Source organism: Sinocyclocheilus rhinocerous, unplaced genomic scaffold (assembly GCF_001515625.1).
Source record: "Sinocyclocheilus rhinocerous isolate Xijiao unplaced genomic scaffold, SAMN03320098_v1.1 scaffold558, whole genome shotgun sequence".
Taxonomy (NCBI): Eukaryota; Metazoa; Chordata; class Actinopteri; order Cypriniformes; family Cyprinidae; genus Sinocyclocheilus; species Sinocyclocheilus rhinocerous.
This window is the reverse complement of record NW_015634502.1, coordinates 267,095-282,175: the sequence shown is the minus strand read 5'-3', so window position 1 is coordinate 282,175 and position 15,081 is coordinate 267,095. Positions and strand designations below refer to the sequence as shown.

Below are 15,081 nucleotides of genomic sequence, written 5' to 3'. Positions count from 1 at the left end.
AAGAAGGGCTTGAACTGAAAGGTCTGCAGGATAGGATGGACCTTTTTCACAAACTGTGATGATATGTTTCAATGGTCATCAGAATCGTATTTATTTATTTTTTGACATTCTTCTCTCTTCTGACTGCGATTATTAATCTCTGTCTATATTTTCCTCTTTTTGAAAGTCATGAAAACACTATTGTAGAGTTCTTATTTTGCTATTTGTGCAAATGGGAGTGCAAAAAATATATTTGATCTAGTCTCCCGTTCACCACTATAGACGCTTACGGCTTACCCAACTGTGACGACTTCCACTTCTGTGAAACCCAGACATGTGGATGGATAATTTCACAATTAAAGCACCCATACATGAACTACCTCTGATACTTTTAGAAAAGATTTTGTTGATGTTAACTGCTTTGACCTGATATTTTCTCTCTATCGTTCAGAGTTACTGGAGACAAAAACCATACGACCGTTCAGTTTCTCCTTCAACACCAGTGACTACCGAATCCTGCATATGGACCAAGACCAAGGCCGGCTCTACCTGGGCAGCCGGGAATATCTGGTCTCTCTAGACATGCAAAATGTCAATAAAGAGCCCCTTATTGTAAGATGTTATGGAATTATTTTATTCTCCATTTTCTCTTATTGTAAGAAATCAATAAAAAGGTTGTGAATTTAGAGTTCATTTAAGTGTTCATTTGCTGTAATTGAACCATTTCAATTGTATGTAGTTTAGTGGTATGTTTGCTACTTTTTTTAGTGATTATGTTATAGTATTTTAAATAAGGTTTGTGTGTTTTCAGATTCACTGGCCAGCAACAGCACAAAGAAAAGGGGAGTGTAAATTAACTGGCAAAGGTGGACAGGTACACTTTTACAGTCTGTTTTGATTAATCATTTTAACAAAGAAATAGACACTGCTAAAATCTCTTGTTTTTCTTCTGATTTGTGTGTGTTCTCAGGGAGAGTGTGCTAACTTTGTGCGTCTGATTGAGCCGTGGAACAGGACTCACCTGTACACCTGCGGCACAGGAGCTTATAAACCCATCTGCACCTTCATCAACAGAGGCTGGAGAGCTGAGGTACATACTGATGTTTACAGTACAGCAGTCTTGATCTTGTGAATGACAATGATTTTTGTATTTCATCAGCAATAACAAAGATGACCAATATAAAAAAAATTATGATCAACAAAATTTTATTTTATTTTTTATGTTTGGTGCATGTTTGATGTTGGTGCATGTTGGTGCAATAATTTGATTAAAATTTGATCTTTTACGATTTTACACATATAAAAAACATTAGCTCTGCAGTACATTCACTTTCTTAACTTATAAGTTGTGTGTGATTGTGTGTAGGAATACCTTTTCCGGCTGGTTCCTGGTTATGTGGACTCTGGAAAAGGAAAGTCTCCTTACGATCCCTGCCAGGAGAACGCAGCTGCTCTGATCAGTGAGACCTCTCTCCCCTGCTCTTTTGTATCTCTCATAACAAAAGCTTGTAGTCAAGCTCCAAAAAGCACAAATTATATTTTAAAACCGTTACTCCAGTCTTCAGTGTCACATGATCCTTCATAAATCATTCTAATATCTAATTTGCTGCTGCTCAAGACACATTTTTTAATTATTATCAATGTTAAAACAGTTGTGCTGCTTAATGTTTTTGTGGAAACTGATTTTTTTTTTCAGGAATCTTTAATTAATAGAAAGTCCAACAGAACAACATTAATTTGAAATACAAAAATCTTTTGTAACAATATAAATGTCTTAACTGTCTTTTTTAAATCAATTGTATGCATCCTTGCTAAATAAAAGTATTAATTTCTTTCAAAGAAATAACCATAGAGACCCCAAACCTTTGAACAGTAGTATATTTTACTCACTTCGTAGAGCAAAACTTGTGCAATTGTTTAAATCTATAAATTCAAAGGTGTTGGTACCTGATTTAGAAATGGAAATTTGCTTAAGAAATGTTTATGAAGTTATTTTTGAAAATACTTAACCAGTGACCTTGATCGACTGGAGTCGTGGAAATTCCTTGGTCAGAAGTGTGGGAACTATTCTGTTAAGCACTTCTAGTTGTATGAGAGTCTTCTAGCAGTATAAATGGGCCAGTAGTATAAATTTAGCCAGTCTTCATCCATCATGATTTGTCTCTCTCTCTCCACATTACTCTCATTCTACCCTCTTCAGATGGGAACCTGTATGCTGGGGTACATGTGGACTTTATGGGTACAGATCCAGCCATCTTCAGAACCTTGGGAGACCGTCCCGCTGTCAGAACAGAACAGTATGACTCCCGATGGCTGAATGGTATGATATGAGCAGAGGGGTACAGTGATTAAAATGAAAAGACGGACCGGTGACAAATATTATCCCTTTTATCTCTTTACAAATCCCTTTATCTCTCCATCAGAGCCTGTGTTTATAAAAATCCAGAAGATTCCAGACAGTGCCGAGAAGAATGATGATAAGCTTTACTTCTTCTTTCGGGAGAAGAGTTTAGATGCTTCGGGGGGCAGCGCTCCGAGCATCCTCGCGAGAGTAGGCCGAGTCTGTCTGGTGAGAAAATCCAGATGCTAGACACAAGACTTGACTCCTTAAGTCACACTCTGACTTAATAATCAACTTTTAATCATGATGATTTTTGTCATGCAACTCATTATGCAAATCAGATGAACCCAAGGTTTGTTTAAAGTCTAATCTCTTTTTTTCTGTTTGTGTGCTTTCCCTTTAGAATGACGATGGAGGTCAAAGGTCATTGGTGAATAAGTGGACGACGTTCCTTAAAGCACGACTGGTCTGTTCTGTGATTGGTGCAGATGGTGTTGAGACTTACTTTGATGAACTGAGTATGGCATATGTTTTTCTCCCCTCCATGATCATAACATGTTCTAAATCAGCTCTCTGTCTGTCTCTGATGCCTGATGTCTGTTTGTTTTGTAGGGGATGTTTTCATCCAGAGGACCCATGATGAACGGAACCCCATCGTGTATGCTGTGTTCTCCACTGCTGGGTGAGATAATCTCATGCAAACATCTAAAACCTCAAATGTTTGGTGTCAGTAAGATTTTTTTTTTGAAAGATATTAAGATATTTTTTTCAACAGGGAAACATTTAATTAAACAAAAGTGACAGTAAAGACATTTATAATGTTACACAAAAAAGTATATTTCAAATAAATGCTGTTCTTTGAACTTACTATTCATCAAAGAATCCTGTACAAAATTAATAATAATAATAATAATAAATATTTCTTGAGCACCAAATCAGCATATTAGAATGATTTCTGAAGAAAATCTGAACTGAAGAATTGTGACACTCAATACTGGAGTAATGGCTGCTAAAAATAATAATGTTTTACTGTATTTTTTATCACATAAATGGTCATAAAATACTTTTTTTCTGAAACAAAATTTTAAAAAAACTTCCTAATCTTCCTGAAATGTTTTGAGCATAATTTAAATATAGATTAAAAGGCATAGTTGAACCCAAAATGCCTCTGTGTTGAGTGTAACATCTCTATTCCTTCAGATCAGTGTTTATATCGATGGTTATTTGTTAAATGAGTTATGATGCCAATGCTGTTTCTCTCTTTTCCTTTCCAGCTCTGTGTTTAAAGGCTCTGCCGTGTGTGTGTACTCAATGGCAGACATCAGAAATGTCTTTAATGGACCCTTCTCTCACAAACATGGTCACAACTACCAGTGGACACCTTATACTGGCAAAATCCCTTACCCTCGCCCCGGGACTGTGAGTATTTCTTATGAAATCCAGTTTTGTACTGTATCTTATTATTGTCTTTGTTGCTATCTCATTCTATTTTGATCTTTCTGCTCAATTTTATTGTTCAGTGTCCTGGAGGAACCTTCACCCCTGATCTCCACACCACTAAAGCCTTCTCTGACGAGGCTGTAAACTTCGTACGTGCCCATCCGCTGATGTATCAGCCTATATATCCGATACACAAGCGCCCTCTGGTGGTCAGGACTGGCGTTGACTACCGTTTCACCACTATTGCTGTGGACCTGGTGGATGCTGTGGATGGAAGATACGAGGTGCTCTTCCTGGGCACAGGTTAGACATTTCTGATTATGTCAGATACTTTCTGTTTAGTTACATGCAGGATGAGTTCTTCCTGAAGTTGCACGAGAAGGTGCAGCATTGCAACATGAACCACCTAATTTGTAAAACTTTTTAAACATAGGCAATTCTAATCTACCCATGATTCACCTTGAACTTTAGATCGTGGAACAGTCCAGAAGGTGATTGTCTTACCAAAAGACATCAGCACAGCAGAAGAGCTCATTTTGGAAGAGGTTGAGGTTTTTAAGGTACAAAAATACACAATATTGCTGACTTTTTGCTGTTGGGTAGGAATGACCTTAAAATGCCCTAATGCATGATTTTGAATGTTGTAAATTTGTCCTTCTAATTTTTCCAGACTCCTGCTGCTGTCAAAACTCTGAAGATTTCTTCTAAAAGGGTAAATATAGTTGTAGTAAAATCAGCATTATTTTAGTGTCATTGATATATATTATATATTATAGTTTTGTTCATTTTGAATGAGATTTTATTGTTATATTTTCTATTTTCATTTGAATTCGTTTAAGTTTGAGTAATTTTGCTGTAAATTGTTGTCCTTTTTATTAGTTCTTAATATGTCTTTTAATTTATATACATGCTTTTTTTAATGGTTTAGTAAGTTTTGTAGTTAATATGATAATAACCCTGCATAAAACACAATTTTGTTTCATATCCGAGCTATGACACTGATACAAATCAGTAACTGATCGCTGAAAAATCTGTGCAGTTTCTAAACTTTTTCTCTTTCTCTTTTGCGGTTTATAGCAACAGTTGTACGTGTCTTCAGAAAGGGGTCTTACCCAGGTGTCCCTGCACAGGTGTGCCGTTTATGGCAAGGCCTGTTCGGACTGCTGCCTGGCCCGCGACCCCTACTGTGCCTGGGATGGAGAACACTGCTCTGCTTTCACCCCGGCTACCAAGAGGTCAGACCACATTCATTTACCCCAATGGGTGGTCCATGGTCCAAATTATGTGCAAATGGATATCTAGACTTCATTAACTTCCCATTTTAATTGCTGATAACACGGTCAATCCATTTGCAATGCATATTGTTTTTCATCAGATCTGCTGAAGAGAAACAGAATAGAAAATAAACAGTATGATTAGCAGCAATAGTTGATTTCACAATTAAAATAACCAATAAGCTTTTAACCATGAAATCGATGTGAATAAATTCTTAGGAGAAGCAGAAGGCAAGATATCAAACACGGAGATCCTCTACGGCAATGCAGAGGATTCAACGCAAAAGGTTTGTAAACAGCCTCTCATATGATACTGAATAATGATGCAGGAGATCTTCAGAAACTTGAATGTGGCCGTTCTCTGACCCTCTCAGTAGAGAAGCGTCTGAGGGAGACAGTGCAGTTTGGGGTTGAGGGGACCAGCACGTTCCTGGAGTGCCAGCCAAGATCCCCGCAGGCCACCGTCAAATGGCTCTACCAGAAGGACGGCAAGCGAAAAGCAGTAAGATACTCACGTTACTATTATTAGGCTTTCTGCCATCATTCAAATTTACAGTAAAAAAGGCAGCTGTGGTTGCCAGAATTTAATCATAAAAAATATGGTAGCAAAATTTTTGGTTTCGCAGATTTAACTTAAATTTACAGGGAAAAAATCATGAATTAATATAATGTTAATATACCAATGTACTGAAGTACTGAAGTCTGGTTTGTACCTTTATAACACACAGACAACCAATGAGAAAGACGCATTACAATTTTTACCATTAAAATTTGAATTTTACTACAGTAGACCTTCATGTCATTATGAACTTGTATGAATTTCTTTCTTCAGAGGATGTTTTGAAAAATGTCTCAGGGTTTTTTTTTTGTCATTATAATGAAACCCAGTGGGATCCAGTGTTGTTTTGAACTCCTATTGACTTTCATTGTATGGACAAAAGCAGTTGAAACATGCTTCAAAATTCATCTTTTATATTTTGTATCATTAATTAAGGCATAAATGACTCCTTTTCCTTTTCAGCTCAGTCGAGACAAAGATGTCTTGAAGACCGGTCACGGCATCCTACTGAAATCTCTCACCCAATCAGATGCCGGCCTTTACCACTGCCTGGCAACCGAGAACAACTTCAAACACACCGTGGCACGCATCTCCCTACGGATCCTGGACCGGGAAATAGTGGAGGCGCTGACTGAGTCAGATGTCCCGATAGAACCAGAGCACCGCCGCCACCATTCCCATCACCACCCTCCACCGCCGCCCCCTCCTCCTCAATCCCACCCACCTGCTCTCCAGCTCCACCCACAGCCTGAGGTGCGTCTCATCAACCAGTACTGCCAGTCCTACAGGCAGCAGATACAAAGCCAGCCACACAAAGCCAAACGAAACAACCGCAGGCACACGGGAGAACAGGAAGAGGAGGAGCTACAGGAGCAGTGAGTGGAACAGCACCTGGGACCCTGTTGACCATGTCCCGTCCATGTGCCCCATCATTATGTACTTCCTCTAGGCAAACTCGGTCCATTTAATAAAATGATTCATTAGTTTAGACTGATTCAATTGATTCATTCGATGTGTCAGACTGAGTCTGAACTAGATTGATTTTCATTTTGAGGTACAGTTTGATGCACTTAGCTCCCCTAACTAATCTAAATCTGGCTGTGATGTGCTCACTTCCATAGTTTTTTATTATTATAATTCCTTAAATCGTCCTGCCACACCATCAAAACTACTGCTGTTTTATGTAAAACATAAGCTATTCCATTCTAATATTCAGTACACCAATGACTGCAGTGTAAATATTATCAGAAACATTTGAAAACATGTGCGTTGTAGAGGTTTTAAAAGGTGTTTTGGGCAAAATTTAAAGATCGCTGATTCAGTCAGTCATCTCTAAACCCCCAGATCATGAAATACAGTAGTCAAGATGGTTGGATTTATGTTTCTGCAAGGCTACAATTATAGCACAATATATCTTACCATCATTTTGACCACCGAAGTTTTTGTCTTTTCTTGGCATTTGCAGCTTTTTATAGAGTTTTCTGTAGTTAAAGTCCTTTGAAGAACAGGTCAATTTGTATGGACAACTAGGAGTGGCACTTAAAATTAAAATGAATATATAGTAATATAATAATTTAAACATTAAAATGAAAATAAATCGTTTTATAATTGAAAAAATGAAATGATACATTGATAACTTTTTTTTATCATTTTATTTTTAAGTGTCACTTCTAGTCCTCCATACATTTGAGCTTTAATTTTAGTTTTGATCCATGACAGAAATTTGAAAGCCTAGAACTGAAAAGAAACTTCTACCAAAAATGATATTTCAGTATCATTTGCATGTTTAAACATGTTTCAGATAAAACTTTAGATAGATTGGGAATTTAAAATAATTGCAATAACATTATTAGCCATTCAATTAAAAAATTACATTTAAAAAATGATTTACATGTCAAATATGTGGATTGTCAAACAAAATATTTATCTGATACTAAAAATATTATATATTTTGTCTCCTTTTTGTAGTGGAACAAACAGCTCTTTGTAACATGATTGGATCATTGCTCTGGAAATGTAAAGGTTTTATTCAGACAAGACTGTGGACCAAAATGACATGAGATTTGCAAAAATAAAAATTGTTTGTAGTAATTATGCTTCAGAATCTCTCCCTTGTGATCAATGAAACCAGACATAGCATTAACTGTGATGTGAAAAGCCTTGATACGTACTTCACATTGCAATTTTAATTGTAACCAAAATACAAGTCGGTTATCTTCTTGTTTTGTCTTGTAAAACAAATGCTTGTCCCCCAACTACTATGAGCAAATGGATCTTTCCTGATTTGAACTGCTGTATATATAGATACAGTTTTTCAGTCTGGTCTCTTCTATCTTTGACTCTGGACTCTGATGATAGTCGGACCGCTAAAAACATTCTCACTTTCAATACATTGAATCAAAACATTTTGTATTCCACGGTTTGTCTATGGTGATATGTGGCCATGTTTTTTGCTTGTGTATAAACACAGTATCTGTGCTTTGTGTTGTGTGACAATGACACATGTACATAGAAAATGTATGTATTCGACTAGTCACTGTTCAGGATTAAAAACTAACCTCCTCTTTTTCCTCATCTGTCACGTGACCCTCTGTCTTTCTCTTCTTCTCTCTCTCTCACCCACACCATGCAACATATTTATTGTGAGAGTGTACATATTCATGTGAGTTGTGCTCTTTGGTGGTGGGACAGGGCTGGTTTTGATGGAAAATGTCATTGTTTGTATTGTTTATTAACAGGACCAGGACACATGGAGAGATGCTGAGAGGGAAGAGGTAGATGTTTTTGGATATATTTAAATCGGTTAACCTGTAGACATATATATTTTAATATTTGAAACATTTAAATTAACCTTGGGATTCTCAAGAAAAAATATGGGCAAAAAATCCACTCTTTTTATTAGCTGGCATGAAATATTTCATATCTGCAGTGTGTTTTAAGCCAGAAATGTCTACCTCTTCAAGCACTTTCTATGGAATATCACTTGACACCAGACTAAAGGACAAAAGCAAGGGAAACGTGTTGTATAATTTTTTTCTTAGAACATTTACTTTGTCTAGCCCACTATTGTCATTTTTTGAAAGGATAAGAGTGTTTCTCTTCATTGTATGTTGGAGGAATATTTATAATGACTTTGTATAAAAAGCGCTTGATGAAATGCTTTGTGGTTTTAACCCAAGACATGTTATCTGGTCTTGAAGGGTGGAGAACAGATTCTAGAGTCCAAACCACATTTCATTCCTCTCCACAGAGATGTCATTGTGCAGAATGACATCCGACACAGCTTCTCTGAAGAACTTTAATGCCACATAGACTTTCTTTGTCCTGTTGTCTCTTTCCTTTGGTGTTGGTTGTTGAACTAAACAGAAACTTCCTAAATATGGTTGCTTTCTAAATATTTCCTCTTTGTATTTACAGATGTTTGTGTAGGTTCATGTTAATGTGATTGTTTGTGATAAATATTATTTTATTATCATGGTATTCTGGGGTTTGGGAGTCCTAATAGGTGTTTTTTTTAAGCAATAACAATAAACTGCTGTTTTTGTTTTTATCCACTTATGTATTTATTGTTTTAACTATCGGAAAACTTGACATATCTTATCTATATCAAAAGTGTCATCATCAGTACATTTTCATTTGATTATTTTAATACTCTTTTTAAACCTTTTTGATAGTTCCATTCCGATTTGTCCTGTAGGGGAGGTCCTGTGCAGCCAACAGCTACACAGAATATTGTACATGGCTTCAGAAAACTAGATATATAGTGGTGTGAAAAAGTTTTTGCCCCCTTCCTGTTTTTTTAATTGTTTGCATATTTGTCACACTTAAAAGATTCAGATCATCAAACAAATTTTAATATTACACAAAGATAACCTGAGTAAATACAAACTGCAGTTTTGAAATTATGATTTCATTTATTAAGGGAAAAAAGCTGTCCAAACCTGCCTGGCACTACGTGAAAAAGTAATTGCCCCCTAAATCTAATAACTCGTTGCGCCCCCCTTTGCAGCAACAACTGCAATCAAGCGTTTGCGATAAATGGCAATGAGTCTTTCACAGGAATTTTGGCCCACTCTTCTTTGCAGAATTGTTTTCATTCAGCCACATTGGAGAGTTTTTGAGCATGAATGGACTGTTTAAGGCCATGCCACAGCATCTCAATCGGATTTAAGTCCGGACTTTGACTTGGCCACTCCAAAACCTTAATTTTGTTTTTCTTGAGCCATTCAAAGGTGGACTTGCTGGTGTGTTTGGGATCATTGTCCTGCTGCATAAACCAAGTGCGCTTGAGCTTGAGGTCACAAACAGACGGCCGGACATTCTCCTTCAGGATTTTCTGATAGAGAGCAGAATTCATGGTTCCATCAATTATGGCAAGTCATCCAGGTCCTGAAGCTGCAAAGCAGCCCCAGACCATCACACTACCACCACCATGTTTGACTGTTGGTATGATGTTCTTTTTATGAAATGCTGTGTTGGTTTTACGCCAGATGTAACGGGACACACACCTTCCAAAAAGTTCAACTTTTGTCTCATCAGTCCACAGAATATTTGCCCAAAAGTCTTGGGGATAAACAAGATATTTTTTGGCAAATGTGAGACAAGCCTTTGTGTTCTTTTTGGTCAGCAATGGCTTTTGCCTTGGAACTCTCCCGCCAGGCAGGTTTGGACAGCTTTTTTCCCTTAATAAATGAAATTATCATTTAAAAACTGCATTTTGTATTTACTTGCATTATCTTTGCGCAATATTAAAATTGGTTTGATGATCTGAATCTTTTAAGTGTGACAAATATGCAAAACATTTAAAAAACAGGAAGGGGGCAAAAACCTTTTCACGGCACTGTATCTTGACAAGAAAAACATTACTGGGTCTGTAAAGAAGGCAGATTTGGAATAAGACAGTTGATGAGTCAAAAGCATGTGCACACAGAAGGAAATATCCAACATAAACCTGTGGTTAAGCTTGGCAGTCCTATGTTTGGATGAAATCTAACACCACTCCTGGTTTGGCTCAACTACAGTTCCTTCTTCCTGAATGAACTCTCACTGAGCTACTGTGAAGTTGAAAGCTGGAGTTGAAAACAGACCAGTCTTTGAAACGAGGCTGAGACACTGCAAAACAGGCTTGAAACCTAGTCATTATCAAAGTTGGGTTTTTATTGCTTTATTGGATTTACAGCAGATCTTCAGATCATTCAGTGCAACTTTAATCTGGAATAACCTGAAGATTCATGCCTATTGCTAAAATGATTACCACTGAGCATCAGCTTTATCAGCTAATTTTGCTGAATTGGATGACATAAATGTGTGAACCAAGAGCAGAGAGAAGCATTATTCATCCCATTCATCTTCTTCATCTTCATCACCCCCATCATCGTCTTCATCTTCTGAAGAAAGCAAAAAAAAAAGTTTTCGTATTTGTTTGTATCTAATGATAGAAAGATACTAAATGCACAAAAATAAAAGTCTGCCATTACAGTTGAAAAAGACAATCGCCTTTCTGATAGCGCGCATATATGCATGCAGCAATCTGAAAATAGCCTACATTTTAATGCACTCTTTTCTGTTTATTGATGTTTTGTCTCGCGTCATATTTTGAGTTTCTTTTTTTGTGTGCGTCGAAACAACCAACCAAACAGAACTTAACAGCGCTTGTTTCATTAAATATTCATTAGCTTTGCGCAGTCGCAGAAACGTTGACGAGCTGCGCGCAGCGCGGCATTTGAGAGAAAGTAACGTGTCAGACAGTGACAGAAAACTCGTCAATTTAAATGAAGAAGATACCGTTTTATTCTTACATGGATGGTCCAGGACAAACTGGAATACACAGGAAAAACTGTAAGTCGAACTGTTGCCCAAGAACGAGAGCAACTGCTATTTAAACGATTGCCTCCTGTGTTTGTCCAATCAATTAAACATAGCAAATATGCAAATAAGAACATTAAGACGCAATTTACGAATGTGAAATATGGAAAAAGATAACCTAGGATCCAGTTAACCCATGTTTTGACGTGTTTGTAAAAATAATAGATTTATTAAATGGGTTACCTGAGGAATGGATAACTTTACTCCTTTTCTGCATCACCATCATCAGAGCTCCCACAATTCCCCCTGAGGATTCATCTTGAACTGGAGGATTAGGGTCCGGGGATTCAGACACCTGACATAAACAACACATCATAAGTGGTTATACCCAACAAAGCACAGTAAAAATTCACACCAATAATGATATATAGATATATAGAATGATAAATATAACTAGGCCTATGCACGATAATGCAAAAACAATAGTTCTGAAAGTGATTCCAATGGTATTGTTCCTCTGTATTGCTATCGAATAGTGGACTTCCCTATTCTCATAGAATTAGAACGATTATTATAACGTTATCGTTAGTGTGCATGGCCCTTATAAAAACAACTGAACAAAATGCATTGCATTTGTGTCTCACATACATTCTTTAGCACACGTCCACGGCGAATTTCGTCCATTAAGGTTCCTCGTCCTCCACCACCAGAGGGAGGAGGAGGTGGAGCTGAGCTGGCAGGGCTACTGGGGAAGTTGCCTGCTGAAGAAGGTGGCGGTGGAGGAGGAGGTGGGGGTGGAGGTGGAGGCGGTGCACCTCCACCCATAGGTGGAGGAAGTGGCTTGTGACTTTGGCTGGGGGGTGGTGGTGGCGGAAGAGTAGATGGCATAGGGGGTGGAGGCACAGAACGGCTTCCAGGTGGTGCAGGTCGCGGTGGACCACGATGCGGGGGTCCAGGGCTGCGTGCAGGTGGTGCAGGACGTCCAGGTGGACCTGGGACTGGGGGAAGCCCGCCACGAGGTGGAGGAGGTGCAGGGGCAGAACGAGGACCTCCTGGGACTGGAGGAAGAGAGCCGGAATGACCCTGAGAAGTATCTGTGAGGGCAACAAACGCCATTAAAGTCAACTGAAAATGAAAAAAAAAAGTACTGGGATTTGGTTCTATTAATTGGTTGTTAATTGAATGAATGTGAATTTTCAGTTGATTATGAGAAAGGGGCGGGGTTTATGCAAACTAAATGATTGGAGAAGTCCGTCATACGTCAGCAGAGAAGTCTGTCCTTTTCATTAGGAAGATCAAGTTATGATATTTTGATAAAAAATTATGAGATCAAAATTTAAAATAAATAAATAAAATATGCATGGATTAATCGTTTACAATAACATCAATAAGATGCATTTAGAAAATAGATCTGAATTTCCACGTCATGCTGACATTAAGGATCTTAGCAAGGTGAAATTATCCAAATCAAACATCCAAATATTCCACACAGAATTTATTACATTTACATTTTTGAATGAGCTCACCCTGTTTCCTCATTTCCTCTTTTACTGCATCCAGGCCTCCAGATTGCTCGATGAAGTCATAGATGATCTTAGATGTTTCTTTGTCTGCCAGCTCGGCATCACTGATACCAGCACTGTTGAACAGTTTCTTCAGGTCAGGGTCAAGATTGTTGGTCTAGAGGGGCCAAAGTCAGTGTTCATATATACTATTTAACTTGCAATTAGAATAAGCATTGAGTATCAGTTTATGTGACTAAATTTGCTTTATGCATTTTTAAGGGAAAAGGACATTTCTTACATCAAAACCAGAGTTTGGATCCCACCCAATATGAGTGATATGTCTGAAGAGGAATGAGAGGCACAATCAGCATCACATCAAACAAATGAAACAAAACACAAGGTGAGTGTCCAACTTATGGTAAAATACTCTTACTTAAATCCACTAGGAGCTCCAATATCTGCCTTAGTGAGTTTTGGGCCTTTCTTCTTTCCCTTTTTGTCCTTTTTGCTTATGCAAAGTGAGGCTGGTGCGGGGGTTGGCACTGGGGTGGAGCGGTACCTTGATGCCACAATATCTGGGTTCTGGATGTCCACTGCGGCCATTACACTTGGCTGTGAAACTGGACCTGGTTATTGGACATATAGGTTAAACACTTGCATTTATCAATGCATTAGACCATGTGATCACTGCAGGATAAATTAAAGGGACATTTCACCCAAAAACGAAGTTTTTTTTCTTCTGCTGAACACAAAAAAAGGTATTTTGAAGAACAAATATTGTCTAAAACAATATTGGACACAAATTATTTTGATTACACAAAAAAAACACTGGGACATTTTTCAAAATATCTTCTTTTGATTTCCACAGAAGAAAGAAAGTCATACAGGTTTAGAACAACATGAGGGTAAATGATGAAAGAATTTACATTTCTGCATAAAGTGTTTAAAACGTTTTAAAAGTGACTCACCATTTGTTGGAGGGGTTTGTTGTAGTGCCAGGTTTTCTATTAATCAAAATAAAACCAACTTTAAAATGCTAATTTAACAATTAGTACTAAGTGTATGTTTAAACTTGTGGACACATACCTTCAGACGGAGCATGCTGTCTTTTTTCTAAATATGCATATATAAAAAAGGCACAAAAAGATACTGATGAAGTATTTATTGAGTATTTATGGGTAATGATTCTAGCAAAATTCATATAAAATTAGAATGACAGTAACTGACCCTGGCGGTTGGATCTCTGATTAATCTTCTCCACAGTGATGTTTCTGAAAATTTCAGCTTCTGTCTCACTGGCAAAGTTCAAACCTACTTGACAGTCCTGAGACACAAGTGCATTCAAATATATTAGATCTCTCAGATTGTGAGATTTTAATTTTACAGTGAAAACTTGACACAATCTGACAAAGTCTTAATGTAAAGTAAAAACTTAAAGTAGACATTTCTTATAAATAATGTAGCTTAATTCAAGCAGTTATTTAGATGTATCGGACAGCGTTGAGTTTTGGCTTGAATTGAGATTTCTAAAGGGCCTGTACCCACATCAGCTGCAAAACTGTGGAAGAACCTCATTGGACAGGAATATGCCATCTGATTATACAGCTCCTGCTCCCAAACCATTTTCCCTTCCTGAAAATAAATAAAATAAAAACGCATAAATATTATTAAAGTCTAAATGGTGCTACCACAGTGTGACTTAATGAACTGAGTTGAGTTGAGCTTCTGTGACTCAGAACTCAAAGCAGAAGTGTATCTTTATTTAATTTCAGCCTGCTTGGCCACAGGTCAAGTTTAGTCATGCTAACAAGAGTCAGTATAAGGGCTATTATATAATCTCAGAGAACATCCCTATCTGCAAAGATGCTAGATGCATAAACATTCTGCATAACAATTCTGATTAAGTAAAGAGCAGGTTTGTTAAAGGGGTCATATGATGTTGCTAAAAATAACATTATTTTGTGTATTTGGTGTAATGAAATGTGTTTATGCGGTTTAAGGTTCAAAAAACACATTATTTTGCACATACTGTACATTATTGTTTCTCCTCTATGCCCCGCCTTCTGAAACGTGTCGATTTTTACAAAGCTCATCGGTCTGAAAAGCGAGGTGTGCTCTGATTGGCCAGCGATCCAGTGTGTTGTGATTGGCCGAATGCCTCAAGCGTGTGACGGAAAG

The 15,081-nt window shown here is 37.6% G+C and overlaps 2 protein-coding genes across 3 annotated transcripts in view; one reads left to right on the top strand and one right to left on the bottom strand.

The window, feature by feature from the left end:
* LOC107745751 (semaphorin-3F-like) overlaps positions 1-7,125 on the top strand; it is a 36,599-nt gene extending 29,474 nt beyond the window's left edge. The window contains exons 5-18 of the mRNA XM_016559703.1: positions 950-1,069; positions 1,346-1,439; positions 2,180-2,299; positions 2,403-2,548; positions 2,724-2,838; positions 2,933-3,002; positions 3,595-3,739; positions 3,841-4,063; positions 4,232-4,320; positions 4,431-4,472; positions 4,838-4,995; positions 5,254-5,321; positions 5,412-5,536; positions 6,056-7,125. Coding sequence (XP_016415189.1) covers positions 950-1,069; positions 1,346-1,439; positions 2,180-2,299; positions 2,403-2,548; positions 2,724-2,838; positions 2,933-3,002; positions 3,595-3,739; positions 3,841-4,063; positions 4,232-4,320; positions 4,431-4,472; positions 4,838-4,995; positions 5,254-5,321; positions 5,412-5,536; positions 6,056-6,472 — 1,932 coding nt within the window. The 3' untranslated portion in view covers positions 6,473-7,125. The remainder of the gene's footprint in view (positions 1-949; positions 1,070-1,345; positions 1,440-2,179; positions 2,300-2,402; positions 2,549-2,723; positions 2,839-2,932; positions 3,003-3,594; positions 3,740-3,840; positions 4,064-4,231; positions 4,321-4,430; positions 4,473-4,837; positions 4,996-5,253; positions 5,322-5,411; positions 5,537-6,055) is intronic.
* A 3,317-nt stretch (positions 7,126-10,442) lies between these two features.
* LOC107745750 (wiskott-Aldrich syndrome protein-like) overlaps positions 10,443-15,081 on the bottom strand; it is a 5,905-nt gene continuing 1,266 nt past the window's right edge. Inside the window, exons 3-13 of one of the 2 annotated variants that reach the window (XR_001640629.1) lie at positions 14,449-14,535; positions 14,131-14,227; positions 13,990-14,016; positions 13,872-13,907; positions 13,337-13,529; positions 13,202-13,244; positions 12,925-13,078; positions 12,047-12,492; positions 11,642-11,753; positions 10,641-10,980; positions 10,443-10,594 (exon numbers count right to left, since the gene is read on the bottom strand). Coding sequence is in view for 1 of the 2 variants with exons in the window: in XM_016559702.1 (XP_016415188.1) it covers positions 10,925-10,980; positions 11,642-11,753; positions 12,047-12,492; positions 12,925-13,078; positions 13,202-13,244; positions 13,337-13,529; positions 13,872-13,907; positions 13,990-14,016; positions 14,131-14,227; positions 14,449-14,535 (1,251 nt within the window). In the remaining variant the exon portion in view is untranslated. Of the gene's footprint in view, positions 10,981-11,641; positions 11,754-12,046; positions 12,493-12,924; positions 13,079-13,201; positions 13,245-13,336; positions 13,530-13,871; positions 13,908-13,989; positions 14,017-14,130; positions 14,228-14,448; positions 14,536-15,081 lie in introns of both variants that reach the window. The other variant, XM_016559702.1, reaches the window with a different exon arrangement.